At 54.0% G+C, this 17,262-nt stretch overlaps 2 protein-coding genes across 3 annotated transcripts in view; one reads left to right on the top strand and one right to left on the bottom strand.

Moving 5' to 3' along the window:
- LOC115203180 (transcription factor Maf) overlaps positions 1 to 17,262 on the top strand; it is a 155,320-nt gene that overhangs the window by 44,712 nt on the left and 93,346 nt on the right. The gene's annotated exons all lie outside the window — the stretch shown is intronic.
- LOC115204740 (putative uncharacterized protein DDB_G0271982) lies at positions 5,411 to 5,794 on the bottom strand (the record flags this gene model as incomplete). Its single annotated transcript, XM_029770454.1, has 2 exons — positions 5,411 to 5,512; positions 5,747 to 5,794. Coding segments are annotated over 2 exons (150 nt in total), but the record flags the coding sequence as incomplete, so codon positions are not given.

The following is a 17,262-nucleotide window of genomic DNA, read 5'->3' as shown; positions in this document are numbered from 1 at the left end:
AATTGTTTCTAAATGTCTCTCAAACAGGTTGAAAGAGTATCTGGGATTGTTGGTCCACAAGGACCAGTCTTACTGTGTACCTGACCGCTCTATTGTTGACAACTTGTTTCTGATAAGAGATGTTTTAGACATTTGTAAACTGGCTGATTTAAATGTGGGTTTACTTTCTTTGGATCAGGAGAAGGCTTTTGATCATGTGGACCACCAGTACTTGTTTAAAACAATGAAAGCCTTTGGGTTTGGGGATGTTTTTTTGTCTTGGATGAATTTACTGTATGCTGGGGCCTCGTGTATGGTGAAGGTGGGGGGTGGTTTGAGCTGCCCCATCCCCGTCCAAAGGGGCATCAGGCAGGGATGCCCAATTTCAGGGCAGTTATATAGTCTGGCGATTGAACCAATGCTTTGTTTTTTAAGAGCGAAGCTTACTGGTTTCTCTGTGCCAGGTGTAATGAAGGGTCCCACGACAGCACTGTCTGCGTATGCAGATGACGTGACCATTTTTATTACAGGGGCTGAGGATGTTAAGGTTCTCTCAAACGCTTTAAAGGTGTATGAGGGGGCCTCCTCAGCTAGAGTCAATTGGGAAAAGAGTGAAGCGCTGTGGGAAGGTCAGCTTCAGATGGGGTCTGCTCCACGGTTACCAGGGGCGCTTCAGTGGGGCAGAGATGGGATGAACACTTGGTAGCTAATAATCTTGCTGCCTCTACCCTGTGGCACAGACTAATGATTTTACAGCCACCAAAGGGTCTGATACAAGAGCTTCAGAGGACCCTTGTCAATTTCTTCTGGTCTGGACAACACTGGATTAAAGCTGCGGCCCTGTACCTGCCACTACACGAGGGTGGGCAAGGCCTGGTAGATATTTCCTTTAGGATCATGGCTTTCTGGCTTCAAGCAGCACAGAGGCTGTTGTACAGAGACGGTTCTAGCTGGGTCGACACAGCTTACACAGTGATGAGGAGAGCGGGCTGTTTGGGCTTAGATAAGCACCTTTTCCTCTTAAAACTGGAGGGGGGTGATTTGCCTGGCCTGACTCCATTTTATGAGTCTGTTATGCAGGCTTGGAGAGTTTTTGTCAAGTCCCGTAAGGCCTGCATGCCACCAGGGATGTGGCTTTTTGAAGAGCCTCTTTTTCACAACACTGCCATCCAGTCCCGTGTTCTGGGTTCAGCTAGCCTACGTTCATGCCTGTTAGGCGTGGGGTGTACTAAACTGGGTCATCAGATGCGGAACAGGATTAGATCGTTGGAGGAGCTGGGAGAAAGAGCGGGGATCCCATCATCTCGCCTACTGAGGAAGGTCGTCGCTGAGGTCTGTGACTCCCTGCCAGTACTTCATCTGCAGTATGTGACTGACACTTCCTATTCTGATCGGTGGACGGAGGGTCTGGATTATGTGTTCCCTGCACTGATTGTTAGTGCTGCGGTGGGGGCATTCGAGGAGGACGTGGGGATGCTGCTTTCTTTCGATACCCCGGAGCTGGGGGAGTTCAAGGAGGTGGGAAAGAAGGCCATGTACAGAGTATGTGTAAAGGTGTCCCATGCCTCTTCTCCTTTCCTCTGGAAGGGGTAAAATCGACGAGGTGGGCGGGTGTGTTTGGTCCAGGTGTCTCTCCAAAAGGCTGTTGGCGATCATTATACAAACTGGCTATTGATAAGAGGACAGCTGACCTCCAATGGAGGATAATACATGGAGCTATAGCCACTAACATGCATCTGGTACACCTGGACCCTACTGTTGGGGAGGGGTGTCCATTTTGTGCTGTCTGAAACTCTGGCACATCTGTTTTTACAGTGTCCCAGGTTGGTTGGGATGATTGACCTGATCACAAATTGGTTCTCAACGTTGGGAGAGGTTTTTTCTTCCCAACTGTATATATTTGGGCCAAAGTACAGGTTCAGTCGAAAGAGTGTAGTTGTGTAGCTTAATTTTGTGTTAGGGGCAGCAAAATTAGTGATATGGAAGACCTGAAAGAACAGTATTCGGGGACAGGGGTCTGTGGATGTGGTGGGAATGCTGGAGGGAATGTTGGCAGCAAGATTAAGGGTCGAGTTTGCCTATTATAAACTGGTCAACAATATTGATCAGTTTATGAGTATATGGGGTATTCAGAGGCTGTTGTGTTTAGTTACTGTGGAGGAGGAATTGGAGTTGTGTTTTTAATTGATGTGTAACTGTGTTTTTGTATGAGTATTTATTGTGTGGTGGGCTCCCAGACCCAATAAAGATTATTTAAAACAAAAAAAACTCTCGGGCGCTCTCTCCCTCTCGGGCACTCTCTCCCTCTCGGGCGCTCTCTCCCTCTCGGGCGCTCTCTCTCTCTCGGGCGTTCTCTCTCTCGGGCGCGCTCTCTCTCTCTCTCTCAGGCGCGCTCTCTCTCTCGGGCGCACTCTCTCTCGGACGCGCTTTCTCTTTCTCGGGTGCGCTCTCTCTTTCTCGTGCGCTCTCACTCGGGCTCTCTCTCTCTCGCTTTCCCTCTCTCTCTCTCTCTCGGGCAATCTCTTTCCCGGGAGCTCTCTCTTCTCTCTCTCGGGTGCTCTCTCTCTCTCGGGTGCGCTCTCTCTCTCTCGTGCACTCTCTCTCGGGCGCTCTCTCTCTCTCGGGCGCTCTCTTTCTTTCTCTCTCTTGGGCGCTCTCTCTCGCGCACTTTCCCTCTCTCTCTCGGACGTTCTCTCTCTCTTGGGCGTTCTCTCTCTTGGGCATTCTCTCTCGGGCGCTCGCTCTCTCACTCTATCTCGGGCACTCTCTGTCTCGGGTGCGCTTTCTCTCTCTCTCTCTCTCGGGTGCGCTTTCTCTCTCTCTCTCTCTCTCGGGTGCACTCGGGCTCTCGGGCGCTCTCTCTCTCTCTCGTGCACTCTCTCTCGGGCGCTCTGTCTCTCGTGCATTCTCTCTCTCGGGCGCTCTCTCTCGGGCGCATTCTCTCTCGGGCGTGCACTCTCTCTCTCTCGGGCGCGCTCTCGCTCTCTCGGGCTCTCTCTCTGTCTCTCTCGGGGGCGCGCTCTTTCTCTCTCGGGCGCGCTCTCTCTCTCTTGGGCGCACTCTCTCTCTCGGGCGCTCTCTTTATCTCTCTCGGGTGCTCTCTCGGGCGCTCTCTCTCGGGCGCTATCTCTCTCTCTTGGGTTCTCTCGGGTTCGCTCGTTTTCCCTCTCTTTCTCGGGCTCTCTCTCTTGCTTTCCCTCTCTCTCTCGGGCGCTCTCTCTCTCGGGAGCTCTCTCTCGGGCGCTCTCTTTCTCTCGGGCGCTCTCTTTCTCTCGGGCGCGCTCTTTCTCTCTCGGACGCGCCCTCTCTCTCTCGGGCGCTCTCTCTCTCTCTCGTGCACTCTCGGGCACTCTGTCTCTCGTGCATTCTCTCTCTCGGGCGCTCTCTCTCGGGCGCGTTCTCTCTCAGGCGTGCTCTCTCTCTCTCTCTCTCTCTCGGGCGCGCTCTCTCTCTCTCGGGCTCTCTCTCTGTCTCTCTCGGGGGCGCGCTCTTTCTCTCTTGGACGCGCTTTCTCTCGGGCTCTCTCTCTTGGGCTCTCTCTCTCGGGCACTCTCTCTCTCGGGTGCTCTCTCTCTCTCGGCTCTTTCTCTCGGGCGCTCGCTCTCTCTCTTGGGCTCTCTCTCGGGCGCTCTCTCTCTCGGGTGATCTCGCTCTCTCTCGGGCGCTCTCTCGTTCTCTCTCTCCCGGATCCTCTCTCGGGCTATCTCTCACTCTCTGTCTCGGGCGCTATCTCTCTTTCCCTCTCGGGCGCTCTCTCTCTTTCCCTCTCGGGCGCTCTCTCCTTCTCGGGCGCTCTCTCCTTCTCGGGCGCTCTCTCCTTCTCGGGCGCTCTCTCTCTCTCGGGCGCTCTCTCTCTCTCGGGCGCTCTCTCTCTCTCGGGCGCTCTCTCTCGGGCGCGCTCTCTCTCTCTCGGACGCGCTTTCTCTTTCTCGGGTGCGCTCTCTCTTTCTCGTGCGCTCTCACTCGGGCTCTCTCTCTCTCGCTTTCCCTCTCTCTCTCTCTCTCGGGCAATCTCTTTCCCGGGAGCTCTCTCTTCTCTCTCTCGGGCGCTCTCTCTCTCTCGGGCGCGCTCTCTCTCTCTCGTGCACTCTCTCTCTCTCGGGCGCTCTCTCTCTCTCGGGCGCTATCTTTCTTTCTCTCTCTCGGGCGCTCTCTCTCGCGCTTTCCCTCTCTCTCTTGGGCGTTCTCTCTCTTGGGCATTCTCTCTCGGGCGCTCTCTCTCTCACTCTGTCTCGGGTGCGCTTTCTCTCTCTCTCTCTCGGGTGCGCTTTCTCTCTCTCGGGTGCGCTTTCTCTCTCTCTCCCTCTCGGGTGCACTCTCTCTCTCGGGCTCTCTCTCTCGGGCTCTCCTCTCTCTCGGGCTCTCTCTCTCGGGCGCTCTCTCTCTCTCTCGTGCACTCTCTCGGGCGCTCTGTCTCTCGTGCATTCTCTCTCTCGGGCGCATTCTCTCTCGGGCGTGCTCTCTCTCTCTCTCTCGGGCGCGCTCTCGCTCTCTCGGGCTTTCTCTCTCTCTCCCTCTCGGGTGCACTCTCTCTCTCGGGCTCTCTCTCTCGGGCTCTCCTCTCTCTCGGGCTCTCTCTCTCGGGCGCTCTCTCTCTCTCTCGTGCACTCTCTCGGGCGCTCTGTCTCTCGTGCATTCTCTCTCTCGGGCGCATTCTCTCTCGGGCGTGCTCTCTCTCTCTCTCTCGGGCGCGCTCTCGCTCTCTCGGGCGCGCTCTCTCTCTCTCTGTCTCTCGCGGGGGCGCGCTCTTTCTCTCTCGGGCGCACTCTCTCACTCTCTTGGGCGCGCTCTCTCTCTCGGGCGCTCTCTTTATCTCTCTCGGGTGCTCTCTCGGGCGCTCTCTCTCGGGCGCTATCTCTCTCTCTCGGGTTCTCTCGGGTTCACTCGCTTTCCCGCTCTTTCTCGGGCTCTCTCTCTTGCTTTCCCTCTCTCTCTCGGGCGCTCTCTCTCTCGGGCGCTCTCTCTCTCAGGCGCTCTCTTTCTCTCGGTCGCTCTCTTTCTCTCGGGCGCGCTCTTTCTCTCTCGGATGCGCCCTCTCTCTCTCGGGCGCTCTCTCTCTCTCGTGCACTCTCTCTCGGGCGCTCTGTCTCTCGTGCATTCTCTCTCTCGGGCGCTCTCTCTCGGGCGCGTTCTCTCTCGGGCGTGCTCTCTCTCTCTCGGGCGCGCTCTCGCTCTCTCGGGCTCTCTCTCTGTCTCTCTCGGGGGCGCGCTCTTTCTCTCTCGGGTGCGCGCTCTTTCTCTCTCGGGCTTTCTCTCTCTCTCGTTCTCTCTCTCCCGGGCCCTCTCCCGGGCTCTCTCTCTCGAGCACTCTCTCTCGAGCACTCTCTCTCTCTCTCTCTCTCTCTCTCTCGAGCGTTCTCTCTCTCTCGGGTGTTCGATCTCTCGGGCTCTCTCTCTCTGGCGCTCTCTCTCTCTCTGGCGCGCTCTCTCTCTCTCTGGCGCGCTCTCTCTCTCTCTGGCGTGCTCTCTCTCTCTCTGGCGCGCTCTCTCTCTCTCTCTGCTGCGCTCTCTCTCTCTCTCTGCTGCGCTCTCTCTCTCTCTCGGGCGCACTCTCTCTCTCTCTCGGGCGCACTCTCTCTCTCGGGCGCACTCTCTCTCTCGGGCGCACTCTCTCTCTCGGGCGCACTCTCTTTCTCGGGCGCTCTCTCTCTCTCTCGGGTGCTCTCTCTCTCTTTCGTGCGCGCTCTCTCTCTCTTTCGTGCGCGCTCTCTCTCTCTCGGGCGCACTCTCTCTCTCGGGCGCACTCTCTCTCTCGGGCGCACTCTCTCTCTCGGGCGCTCTCTCTCGCGCTTTCCCTCTCTCTCTTGGGCGTTCTCTCTCTTGGGCATTCTCTCTCGGGCGCTCTCTCTCTCACTCTGTCTCGGGTGCGCTTTCTCTCTCTCTCTCGGGTGCGCTTTCTCTCTCTCGGGTGCGCTTTCTCTCTCTCTCCCTCTCGGGTGCACTCTCTCTCTCGGGCTCTCTCTCTCGGGCTCTCCTCTCTCTCGGGCTCTCTCTCTCGGGCGCTCTCTCTCTCTCTCGTGCACTCTCTCGGGCGCTCTGTCTCTCGTGCATTCTCTCTCTCGGGCGCATTCTCTCTCGGGCGTGCTCTCTCTCTCTCTCTCGGGCGCGCTCTCGCTCTCTCGGGCGCGCTCTCTCTGTCTCTCGCGGGGGCGCGCTCTTTCTCTCTCGGGCGCACTCTCTCACTCTCTTGGGCGCGCTCTCTCTCTCGGGCGCTCTCTTTATCTCTCTCGGGTGCTCTCTCGGGCGCTCTCTCTCGGGCGCTATCTCTCTCTCTCGGGTTCTCTCGGGTTCGCTCGCTTTCCCGCTCTTTCTCGGGCTCTCTCTCTTGCTTTCCCTCTCTCTCTCGGGCGCTCTCTCTCTCGGGCGCTCTCTCTCAGGCGCTCTCTTTCTCTCGGTCGCTCTCTTTCTCTCGGGCGCGCTCTTTCTCTCTCGGATGCGCCCTCTCTCTCTCGGGCGCTCTCTCTCTCTCGTGCACTCTCTCTCGGGCGCTCTGTCTCTCGTGCATTCTCTCTCTCGGGCGCGTTCTCTCTCGGGCATGCTCTCTCTCTCTCGGGCGCGCTCTCGCTCTCTCGGGCTCTCTCTCTGTCTCTCTCGGGGGCGCGCTCTTTCTCTCTCGGGTGCGCGCTCTTTCTCTCTCGGGCTTTCTCTCTCTCTCGTTCTCTCTCTCCCGGGCCCTCTCCCGGGCTCTCTCTCTCGAGCACTCTCTCTCGAGCACTCTCTCTCTCTCTCTCTCTCTCTCTCGAGCGTTCTCTCTCTCTCGGGTGTTCGATCTCTCGGGCTCTCTCTCTCTGGCGCTCTCTCTCTCTCTGGCGCGCTCTCTCTCTCTCTGGCGTGCTCTCTCTCTCTCTGGCGTGCTCTCTCTCTCTCTGGCGCGCTCTCTCTCTCTCTCTGCTGCGCTCTCTCTCTCTCTCGGGCGCACTCTCTCTCTCTCTCGGGCGCACTCTCTCTCTCGGGCGCACTCTCTCTCTCGGGCGCACTCTCTCTCTCGGGCGCACTCTCTCTCTCGGGCGCACTCTCTTTCTCGGGCGCTCTCTCTCTCTCTCGGGTGCTCTCTCTCTCTTTCGTGCGCGCTCTCTCTCTCTCGGGCGCACTCTCTCTCTCGGGCGCACTCTCTCTCTCTCGGGCGCACTCTCTCTCTCGGGCGCTCTCTCTCTCTCGGACGCGCACTCTCTCTCTCGGACGCGCACTCTCTCTCTCAGGCGCGCTCTCTCTCTCTCTCTCGGGTGCGCTCTCTCTCGCTCTCGGGCACTCTCTCGTTCTCTCTCTCCCGGGCCCTCTCTCGGGCTCTCTCTCTCGGGCTCTCTCTCTCTCTGGCGCTCTCTCTCTCTCTGGCTCGCTGTCTCTCTCTCAGGCGCGCTCTCTCTCTCTCTCTCGTTCTCTCTCTCCCGGGCCCTCTCTCGGGCTCTCTCTCTCGGGCTCTCTCTCTCTCTGGCGCTCTCTCTCTCTCTGGCGCGCTCTCTCTCTCTCTGGCGTGCTCTCTCTCTCTCTGGCGCGCTCTCTCTCTCTCTGGCGCGCTCTCTCTCTCTCGGGCGCGATCTCTCTCTCTCGGGCGCGATCTCTCTCTCTCGGGCGCGATCTCTCTCTCTGGGTCGCTCACTTTCTCTCGGGCGCGCTCTCTCTCTCTCGGACGCGCCCTCTCTCTCTCGGGGCGTTCTCTCTCTCTCTCGGGTGTTCTCTCTCTCTCGGGCTCTCTCTCTGTCTCTCTCTGGCGCTCTCTCTCATGCACGTTTTCTCTCTCTCGGGCGCACTCTCTCTCTCTCGGGTGCACTCTCTCTCTCGGGCGCGCTCTCTCTCTCTCGGGTGCGCTCTCTCTCTCGGGTGCTCTCTCTCTCTCGCGGGTGCGCTCTCTCTCTTTCGTGCGCGCTCTCTCTCTCTCGGGCGCATTCTCTCGCTCTCTCTCTCGGGCGCACTCTCTCTCTCGGGCGCTCTCTTTCTCTCTCTCGGGCGCTTTCTCTCTCGGGCGCGCTCTCTCTCTCTTTCTTGGGCGTTCTCTCTCTCTCTCGGGCGCTCTCTCTCTCTCGGGCGCTCTCTCTCTCTCTCGGGCGCCATCTCTCTCTCTCGGGTTCTCTCTCTCGCTCTCGCTTTCCCTCTCTCTCTCTCTCTCTCGGGCGCTCTCTCTCGGGCGTTCTCTCTCTCGGGTGTTCTCTATCTGGCGCTCTCTCTCTGGTGCGCTCTCTCTCTCTCTCGGGCACTCTCTCGTTCTCTCTTGTTCTCTCTCTCCCGGGCCCTTTCTCGGGCTCTCTCTCTCTCTCGAGCGTTCTCTCTCTCTCAGGTGTTCGCTCTCTCGGACTCTCTCTCTCTCTTTCTGGCGCTCTCTCTCTCTCTGGCGCGCCCTCTCTCTCTCTGGCACGCTCTCTCTCTCTCTCTCGGGCGCGATCTCTCTCTCTCGGGCGCGATCTCTCTCTCTTGGGCGCGATCTCTCTCTCTCGGGCGCGATCTCTCTCTCTCTGGCGCACTCTCTCTGGCACGCTCTCTCTCTCTCTCTCTCTCTCTCTCTCTCTCTCGGGCGCGATCTCTCTCTCTCTCGGGCGCGATCTCTCTCTCTCGGGCGCGATCTCTCTCTCTCGGGCGCGCTCTCTCTCTCTTTCTTGGGCGCTCTCTCTCTCTCTCGGGCGCTCTCTCTCTCGGGCGCTCTCTCTCTCGGGCGCTCTCTCTTTCTTGGGCGCTCTCTCTCTCTCGGGCGCTCTCTCTCTCGGGCGCTCTCTCGTTCTCTCTTGTTCTCTCTCTCCCGGGCCCTTTCTCGGGCTCGCTCTCTCTCTCGAGCGTTCTCTCTCTCTCAGGTGTTCGCTCTCTCGGGCTCTCTCTCTTTCTGGCGCTCTCTCTCTCTCTGGCGCGCCCTCTCTCTCTCTGGCACGCGATCTCTCTCTCTCTCGGGCGCGATCTCTCTCTCTCTGGCGCACTCTCTCTGGCACGCTCTCTCTCTCTCTCTCTCTCTCTCGGGCGCGATCTCTCTCTCTCTCCGGCGCGCTCTCTCTCTCGGGCGCTCTCTCTCTCTCGGCGCTCTCTCTCTCGGGCGCTCTCTCTCTCGGGCACTCTTTCTCTCGGGCGCTCTCTCTCGGGTCCGGTCGCTTTCCCCCTCTCTCTCGCTTTCCAGCTCACTCTCTCTCGTTCTCATTCTCTCTCTCTCTCTGGCGCACTCTCTCTCTCTCTGGCACGCTCTCTCTCTCTCTCTCGGGCGCGATCTCTCTCTCTCTCGGGTGCGATCTCTCTCTCTCGGGTGCGATCTCTCTCTCTCGGGCGCGATCTCTCTCTCTCGGGCACACTCTCTCTCTCTTTCTTGGGCGCTCTCTCTCTCTCTCGGGCGCTCTCTCTCTCGGGCGCTCTCTCTCTCTCGGGCGCGATCTCTCTCTCTCGGGCGCGCTCTCTCTCTCTTTCTTGGGCGCTCTCTCTCTCTCTCGGGCGCTCTCTCTCTCTCGGGCGCTCTCTCTCTCTCGGGCGCTCACTCTCTCTCGGGCGCCATCTCTCTCTCTCGGGTTCTCTCTCTCGCTCTCGCTTTCCCTCTCTCTCTCTCTCTCTCTCTCAGGCTCTCTCTCTTGCTTTCCCTCTTTCTCTTGGGCGCTCTCTCTCTCAGGTGCTCTCTCTCTCGGGCGTTCTCTCTCTCGGGTGTTCTCTCTATCTGGCGCTCTCTCTCTCTCTCTGCTGCGCTCTCTCTCTCGGGCGCTCTCTGTCTCTCGGGCGCACTCTCTCTCTCTCGGGCGCACTCTCTCTCTCTCTCGGGTGCGCTCTCTCTCTCTCTCTCGGGCGCTCTCTCTCCGGCGCGCTCTCTCTCTCGGGCGCTCTCTCTCTCGGGCGCTCTCTCTCTCGGGCGCTCTCTCTCTCGGGCACTCTCTCTCTCGGGTCCGGTCGCTTTCCCCCTCTCTCTCGCTTTCCAGCTCACTCTCTCTCGTTCTCATTCTCTCTCTCTCTTGGGCTCACTCTCTCACTCTCTCTCGGGCTTGCTCTCTTGCTCTCTCTCAGGCTCGCTCTCTCGCTTGCTCTCGGGCTCTCTCTCGGGCTTTCTCTCTTTCTCGGGCTCGCTTTCGCTCGGGCTCGCTCTCTCTCTCGGGCTCGCTCTCTCTCTCGCTCGGGCTCGCTCTCTCTCTCGCTTGGGTTCACTCTCTCTCGATGGCTCGCTCATGCTCGCTCTCTCTCGGGCTCTCTCTTGGGCCCTCTCTCGCTATATTTGTCCTGTTTCATACATGTACAAGTTGTATTATACGCATGTGTCATATTCATATATATAAATAATAAAAATACTACTACTACTAATATTAATAATTATTATAATCAGTATAATATTATATTATTTGTATTACACACATCAAGACACACAGTTAACAGGAGGCCCTTCGAGCATTGTTTTAGTAGGATCACATAGTTATATTGGTATGGTACAGGGATTTCGCTGCCTGTGACAAAATAAAAAATGTAACCCAAACTGCAGGCTCTCTTTAAAAGGCCCATCATCCTTTGTTTTTTACAGGCAGGCTGTGAAAATAGAGCGCTGTGATGTTTTCTGTATAGCCCTACTCAAAACTCTAGTTCTGCCATTAGAAAAAAGCTAAACTGCAGAAGCAAAACAACAATACATGATCAGGGATGTTCCCACTGGAAACCCATCTGCTGTGTGTTAAGGTTACTAGTGTACCACTCTCAATAAAACACATTTACACAGACAACAAACACAGCCAAACATAACATCTTCAAGATGTGATTTTTTTTAATTTCTCTTATTTATTTTGATGGAAATGGCACCACAAACTTTTTTAATCAAGCTGTAATAAGCAAGATGATGTTTATTGATATCATGGAGTTCAACATTAATGACAGGTTATGGTCAGGTTTTAAATAACATCCACTGTGCTCTTGACAAGAAGTTACATTGTGTGTCTGTCTTTATTGATTTGTCAGGGGCATTTGACACCGTGGACCATGCTGTGTTAGTGCAAAGGTTAAAATGTTGTGGAATTACTGGTCATGCTCTAGATTGGTTTATAAATTACCTATCAAACCGTACACAATGTGTAATGGCGGGTGGTTGTAAATATGAGTCCAAAGAGTTGTGCTCAGGTGTTCTGCAAGGTTCTATTTTGGGCCCACTGCTGTTCATTTTGTATATCAACAACATTGGGGATCATATTGTAACAGCGGATGTTCATTTTTATGCAGATTATACTGTTCTTTATTCAAGTAGTAGTAGTTTATCTTTAGCTTTTGAAAATGCCCAAAGAGCATTTAACATCATACAACAGAATCAGAATCTTATATATATTCAGGCCTCAACCACTAACCTGAGAGCACTTGATTCAGTGTATCATGCAGCCCTCAGGTTCATTACAATTCAAAAACATCTAACGCATCATTGTGATCTCTACAGCACTGTTGGCTGGTCGTCATTGACCTTGCGTAGGCTAAACACTGCTATACACTGATTTATTAGGCCATACTGGGTAAAATGCAATTTTATCTCTGTTCTTAAATTACGGTCCCATTCTCATTTGCTTTTAACAATACCAAGAATTAAAACAGGTCATGGTAGAAAACTTTTAGTTACTCAGGTCCGTGGTCCTGGAATTCTCTCCTGAACATTTAAAAATGTGATGATCTAGTCTCATTGGTGGAGTTTAAACACTTGATCGATGTAAATATCATAGAAGAGTGTAATTGTCTTTAGTCAAGACATTTGTGTGTTTTTTATCGTAACATGTAATGTAATTGTTGTACTGTATGTGTCTATAGTTTTGTTTAATGTTGTGTTAGTGTATGTAAGTTGTTTTGTCTGAAACTTGGTTCCCCCTGCTGCTATTGGACCAGGTCTCTCTTGAAAAATATGAAAAACCTGTATAAAAAAAATTATAATAATGTGATGACAGGTCATGACCCAGTTGGGTGACTATGTCAGATGTCCGTTCGTGCAGCGTGGAAAGCCCCCCGTAGGTTCCCATCACGGGCTCCATAGAAGAGTTGCTTACAGTATGTTGGGGAAAACCCCTGGTGCCTTATAGTGCCCGTAGTAACCACCTGATGGTTTCAGGAAGTAAAGGCATGCTATCAAACCTCCTGTTACAGGTTACACCCACAGTGGCATCACTAGTGGCCTCATCACTATCACGTTGTTTTCTCACTCAGTGTTTGTATGAATTTATAATGCTTTTTTGTTGCTCCATTGCATTCTGTGTACAGTAAATATATTTATATGTGTGTAGGCGTACATGTGTATGCATACCTGTGTCTTTGTGTGTGTGTGTGCAATGTGCATGCAACCGTGTGTGTGTGTGTGTGTGTGTGTGTGTGTGTGTGTGTGTGTGTGTGTGTGTGTTATCCCTCCTGCGTGTGAGTCCTATCCTCCTATCCCACAGCATCTCAGGGCTTTATTTAATCAGATAACCTGCTACCACTGGCCTGCAGCGAACCCCATGATTCTCCAGGCTCCTCATGTTGCCCCCCGGTCCTCCAGAGAAACCCCAGCTAACGGAGATGCCTCCAGACACACACACTCTTACTGCAGACGCTGCACAATACACTCCGTGTCTTCCTCTCTTCCTCTCCTCCAGGAGAAGAAAACACGTTTTATCTTTCTCCGCTAACTCTGCTCCCACTCCTCGTATAGGTATCGTTCTCTGCTTAATCTACATGCATAGCTGCTTACTTTTCTCTTATTTAGGAATGTCACGTCCATGTAGCGTGAAGGACTCTGGGATGCCATAGGAATCCATTTCACATACAGATGCACAGGGGTAGAGAACAGTGAATGGAGAGAATAGGACATAAGAGAAACAGTGTATTTTCAATTTCAAGCCGGCTTTTTATAATTCTGCTGTTGTTATCGTCTGTCTGATTCTTTTTGTTTTATATTTTCGTCTCTGTCTGGTGCTTTTGGAGTAATGCTGTAATGGTAAATCCAAAGTGGATCTTTAACAGATAAAAAGTTGAGAATACTGAAGCAGGGTTTACCTGAACAGCTTCTACCCCCAAGCCATAAGACTGCTAAATAGTTCACCAAATAGCTACCTGGACTATCTGCATTGACTCTTTTGACTCATTACATATGCTGCTGCTACTGTTTATTATACATCCTGTTGCCTAGATACTTTACACTGTAAAAAAATATAATTGTTTCAACTAATTATTATTATTAAGTAACTGGTTTCACAGCCTTTTTTGTTGTTTACTTAACCTTTTGGTCCAAGTGTTACCTGAACTAAAAATAATTATTTGGGCCAAGCTTAGCTCCAGCTTGGCAGACATGGTGGCGTAGCAGAAAGATTGGAATGTGATGAACCAAGAGGTTATGATTTCAAATCCCAGGTGAGGACATGTTGAATAATAATGACTATATACATGCACAATGTAATCAAGTATGTCAAATATATAAGTTTAAAACATTGTATGTTAAAAGCACTGTGTGTGTAACTAGTTCCACAGCCTTTTTGAGGTTTCTAGTTGAATGAACATATATCCACCAACAGGTTTCGGTGCCAATGCACCATCCAACCATTAAACAAAGCATACCAACTTCAGGCACTTCAATGCACCATCCAACCATTAAACAAAGCATACCAACTTGAGGCACTTCAATGCACCATCCAACCATTAAACAAAGCATACCAACTTCAGGCACTTCAATGCACCATCCAACCATTAAACAAAGCATACCAACTTCAGGCACTTCAATGCACCATCCAACCATTAAACAAAGCATACCAACTTCAGGCACTTCAATGCACCATCCAACCATTAAACAAAGCATACCAACTTCAGGCACTTCAATGCACCATCCAACCATTAAACAAAGCATACCAACTTCAGGCACTTCAATGCACCATCCAACCATTAAACAAAGCATACCAACTTCAGGCACTTCAATGCACCATCCAACCATTAAACAAAGCATACCAACTTCAGGCACTTCAATGCACCATCCAACCATTAAACAAAGCATACCAACTTCAGGCACTTCAATGCACCATCCAACCATTAAACAAAGCATACCAACTTCAGGCACTTCAATGCACCATCCAACCATTAAACAAAGCATACCAACTTCAGGCACTTCAATGCACCATCCAACCATTAAACAAAGCATACCAACTTCGGGCACTTCAATATTTTCAACACCACAGTAAACAGACTGTCAATCTCGACAAACAGGAAATACTTCCTACCTTGTAGGCTTACCTAGCACTGAAGGCTTGGTTTGACAGATGTCTCTTTCCATTCATCAATTGGCCGCTGCACAGATTGGATTGATTGATTTTATTTGTCAGTAAAAAAAATATATTTAAAACAAATGTTTTTTTACAAGTGACAGGGATCGCACAATAAAGTCGGGGACTTCCGTTGTGGTCCCTAGTTTGTACATAAACACATATAATTACATAGATACAGACACATTACATAGATACAGACACATTACATAGATAGAGATGAAAAAATGCTCAACCTCCAGATGAGTATGAGGCTGGTTGTCACGGGCTGGCTCGAGAAAACAACAGGAGAGGTAGAGTCAGGCGCAGGAGACAGAGAGTTCTCGACCACACTTCTTTATTAAAAGCAACTGGATATGGTCGCCAAAAGTATAGGGGCGCAGCCCTTAAATGATTCTGCGGTGGTGTACAAACAATGAAAATAAGCCACAAGCAGAGGGAAAAAACCCCAGTACACGTTCCTCTAGCACAAAACCCCGGACAAGCAACACAATCACGTACAAACACATACATCCTACGCTAACCTAAATAACCCCCCCTTACTAATGACTAACCAAAAACAGGTGCGTGCCTAACTAGACCTAACCAACAGAAAGTGAAACAAAAAGGGATCGATGGTAGCTAGTAGGCCGGCGACGACGACCGCCGAGCTCCGCCCGGCCGAGGAGGGGCGCCACCATCCGTCACTGTCGTGACAGTACTTCCCCCCGACGCGCGGTCCCGCAGCGCGCCGACGCCGGCCTCGAGGACGCCCCGGAGGGCGAGGTGCAGGGCGATCCGGATGGAGGCTGTGGAACTCCCGGATGAGCGCTGGGTCCAGTATGTCCTCCACCGGTACCCAGCACCTCTCCTCCGGGCCGTACCCCTCCCAGTCCACGAGGTACTGCAGGCCCCTCGCCCGGCGTCTGGAGTCCAAGATGGACCGGACTGTGTACGCCGGGGGCCCCCCGATGTCCAGGGGGGGGTGGAGGGACCTCCCGTACCTCATTTTCCTGCAGTGGACCAGCTACCACCGGCCTGAGGAGAGACACATGAAACGAGGGGTTAATACGATAATAAGAAGGAAGTTGTAATCTGTAACACACCTTGTTTATTCTCCTCAGGACTTTAAATGGCCCCACAAACCGCGGACCCAGCTTCCGGCAGGGCAGGCTGAGGGGCAGGTTCCGGGTCGAGAGCCAGACTGTCTCCCCTGGGGTGAACACGGGGGCCTCGCTGCGGTGCCGGTCAGCGCTCGCTCTTTGTCGCTCCCTGGCTCGTTCCAGGGATTCCTGCACAGCGTCCCAGGTCTCCCTTGAGCGCTGAACCCATTCCTCTACCGCAGGGGCCTCCGTCTGGCTCTGATGCCATGGCCCCAGGACCGGCTGATAACCCAACACACATTGGAATGGTGACATGTTGGTGGAGGAGTGGCGCAAAGAGTTCTGAGCCATTTCGGCCCATGGCACGAACCTTGCCCACTCCCCTGGCCGGTCCTGGCAGTAGGACCGCAGAAACCTGCCCACCTCCTGGTTTAACCTTTCCACCTGCCCATTACTTTCGGGGTGAAACCCCGAGGTCAAACTGACCGAAACCCCCAGTCGCTCCATAAACGCCCGCCATACTCGGGACGTGAACTGGGGGCCTCGATCTGAGACGATATCCTCGGGCACCCCGTAGTGCCGGAAGACGTGGGTGAATAAGGCTTCCGCGGTCTGCAGGGCCGTAGGAAGACCGGGTAACGGAAGCAGACGGCAGGACTTAGAAAACCGGTCCACAACGACCAGGATCGTAGTGTTGCCCTGAGACGGCGGGAGATCGGTCAAGAAATCCACCGCCAGGTGGGACCATGGTCGCTGCGGAACCGGGAGGGGTTGTAATTTCCCTCTAGGCAGGTGCCTGGGAGCCTTACTCTGAGCGCACACCGAACAGGAGGAGACATAGTGCCTCACGTCCCTCACCAAGGTGGGCCACCAGTATCTCCCACTAAGACCACGCACTGTCCGCTCAACCCCTGGGTGACCCGAGGAGGGAAGCGTGTGTGCCCACCGAATCAGACGATCGCGAACACCGAGCGGAACGTACTTACGACCCACTGGACACTGCGGAGGAGTAGGCTCCGTCCGTAACGCCCGCTCGATGTCCGCGTCCACCTCCCAGACCACCGGTGCCACCAGGCAGGAGGTTGGAAGTATGGGCGTGGGATCGGTGGACCGTTCCTCGGCGTCATGGAGACGAGACAGTGCGTCGGCCTTAGTGTTCCGGGAACCTGGGATATACGAGATGTTAAACCGAAATCTCGTAAAGAACATCGCCCACCTGGCTTGACGCGGGTTCAGTCTCCTCGCCGCCCGGATGTACTCCAGATTGCGGTGGTCAGTCCAGATGAGAAAAGGGTGACGCGCCCCCTCAAGCCAATGTCTCCACACCTTCAGGGCTCTGACCACAGCCAACAGCTCCCTGTCCCCCACATCATAGTTACACTCCGCCGGACTCAACTTCCTAGAGAAGAAGGCGCAGGGGCGGAGCTTGGGGGGGGCGCCCGAGCGCTGGGACAGCACGGCTCCTACCCCAGCCTCGGACGCGTCCACCTCCACCATGAAGGGCAAAGAGGGGTCCGGGTGCGCCAGCACCGGAGCATCGGTGAACAAAACCCTCAGACGGCTAAAGGCCCTGTCCGCCTCCGCGGACCACTGCAACCGCACCGGGCCCCCCTTCAACAGTGAGGTAATGGGAGCCACCACCTGCCCAAAGCCCCGGATAAACCTCCGGTAGTAATTGGCAAATCCCAAAAACCGCTGCACCTCCTTCACCGTGGTGGGAGTCGGCCAATTACGCACGGCTGAGACGCGGTCACATTCCATCACTACCCCTGATGAGGAAATGCGATACCCCAAGAAAGAGACGGCTGGTTTGGAAAACTCACATTTCTCAGCCTTGACGTATAGGTCATGCTCCACCAGTCGCCCAAGCACTTTACGCACCAGAGACACATGCTCGGCGCGTGTAGCGGAGTAGACCAGAATGTCATCGATGTACACCACTACACCCTGACCGAGCAGGTCCCGGAGAATCTCATCCACAAAGGATTGGAAGACTGCGGGAGCATTCTTTAACC

The sequence above is a fragment of the Salmo trutta genome, chromosome 12 (genome assembly GCF_901001165.1).
Source record: "Salmo trutta chromosome 12, fSalTru1.1, whole genome shotgun sequence".
In the NCBI taxonomy this organism is placed as follows: domain Eukaryota; kingdom Metazoa; phylum Chordata; class Actinopteri; order Salmoniformes; family Salmonidae; genus Salmo; species Salmo trutta.
Note: the sequence above shows the minus strand (reverse complement) of the source record. Positions and strands in the feature narration are given on the sequence as shown.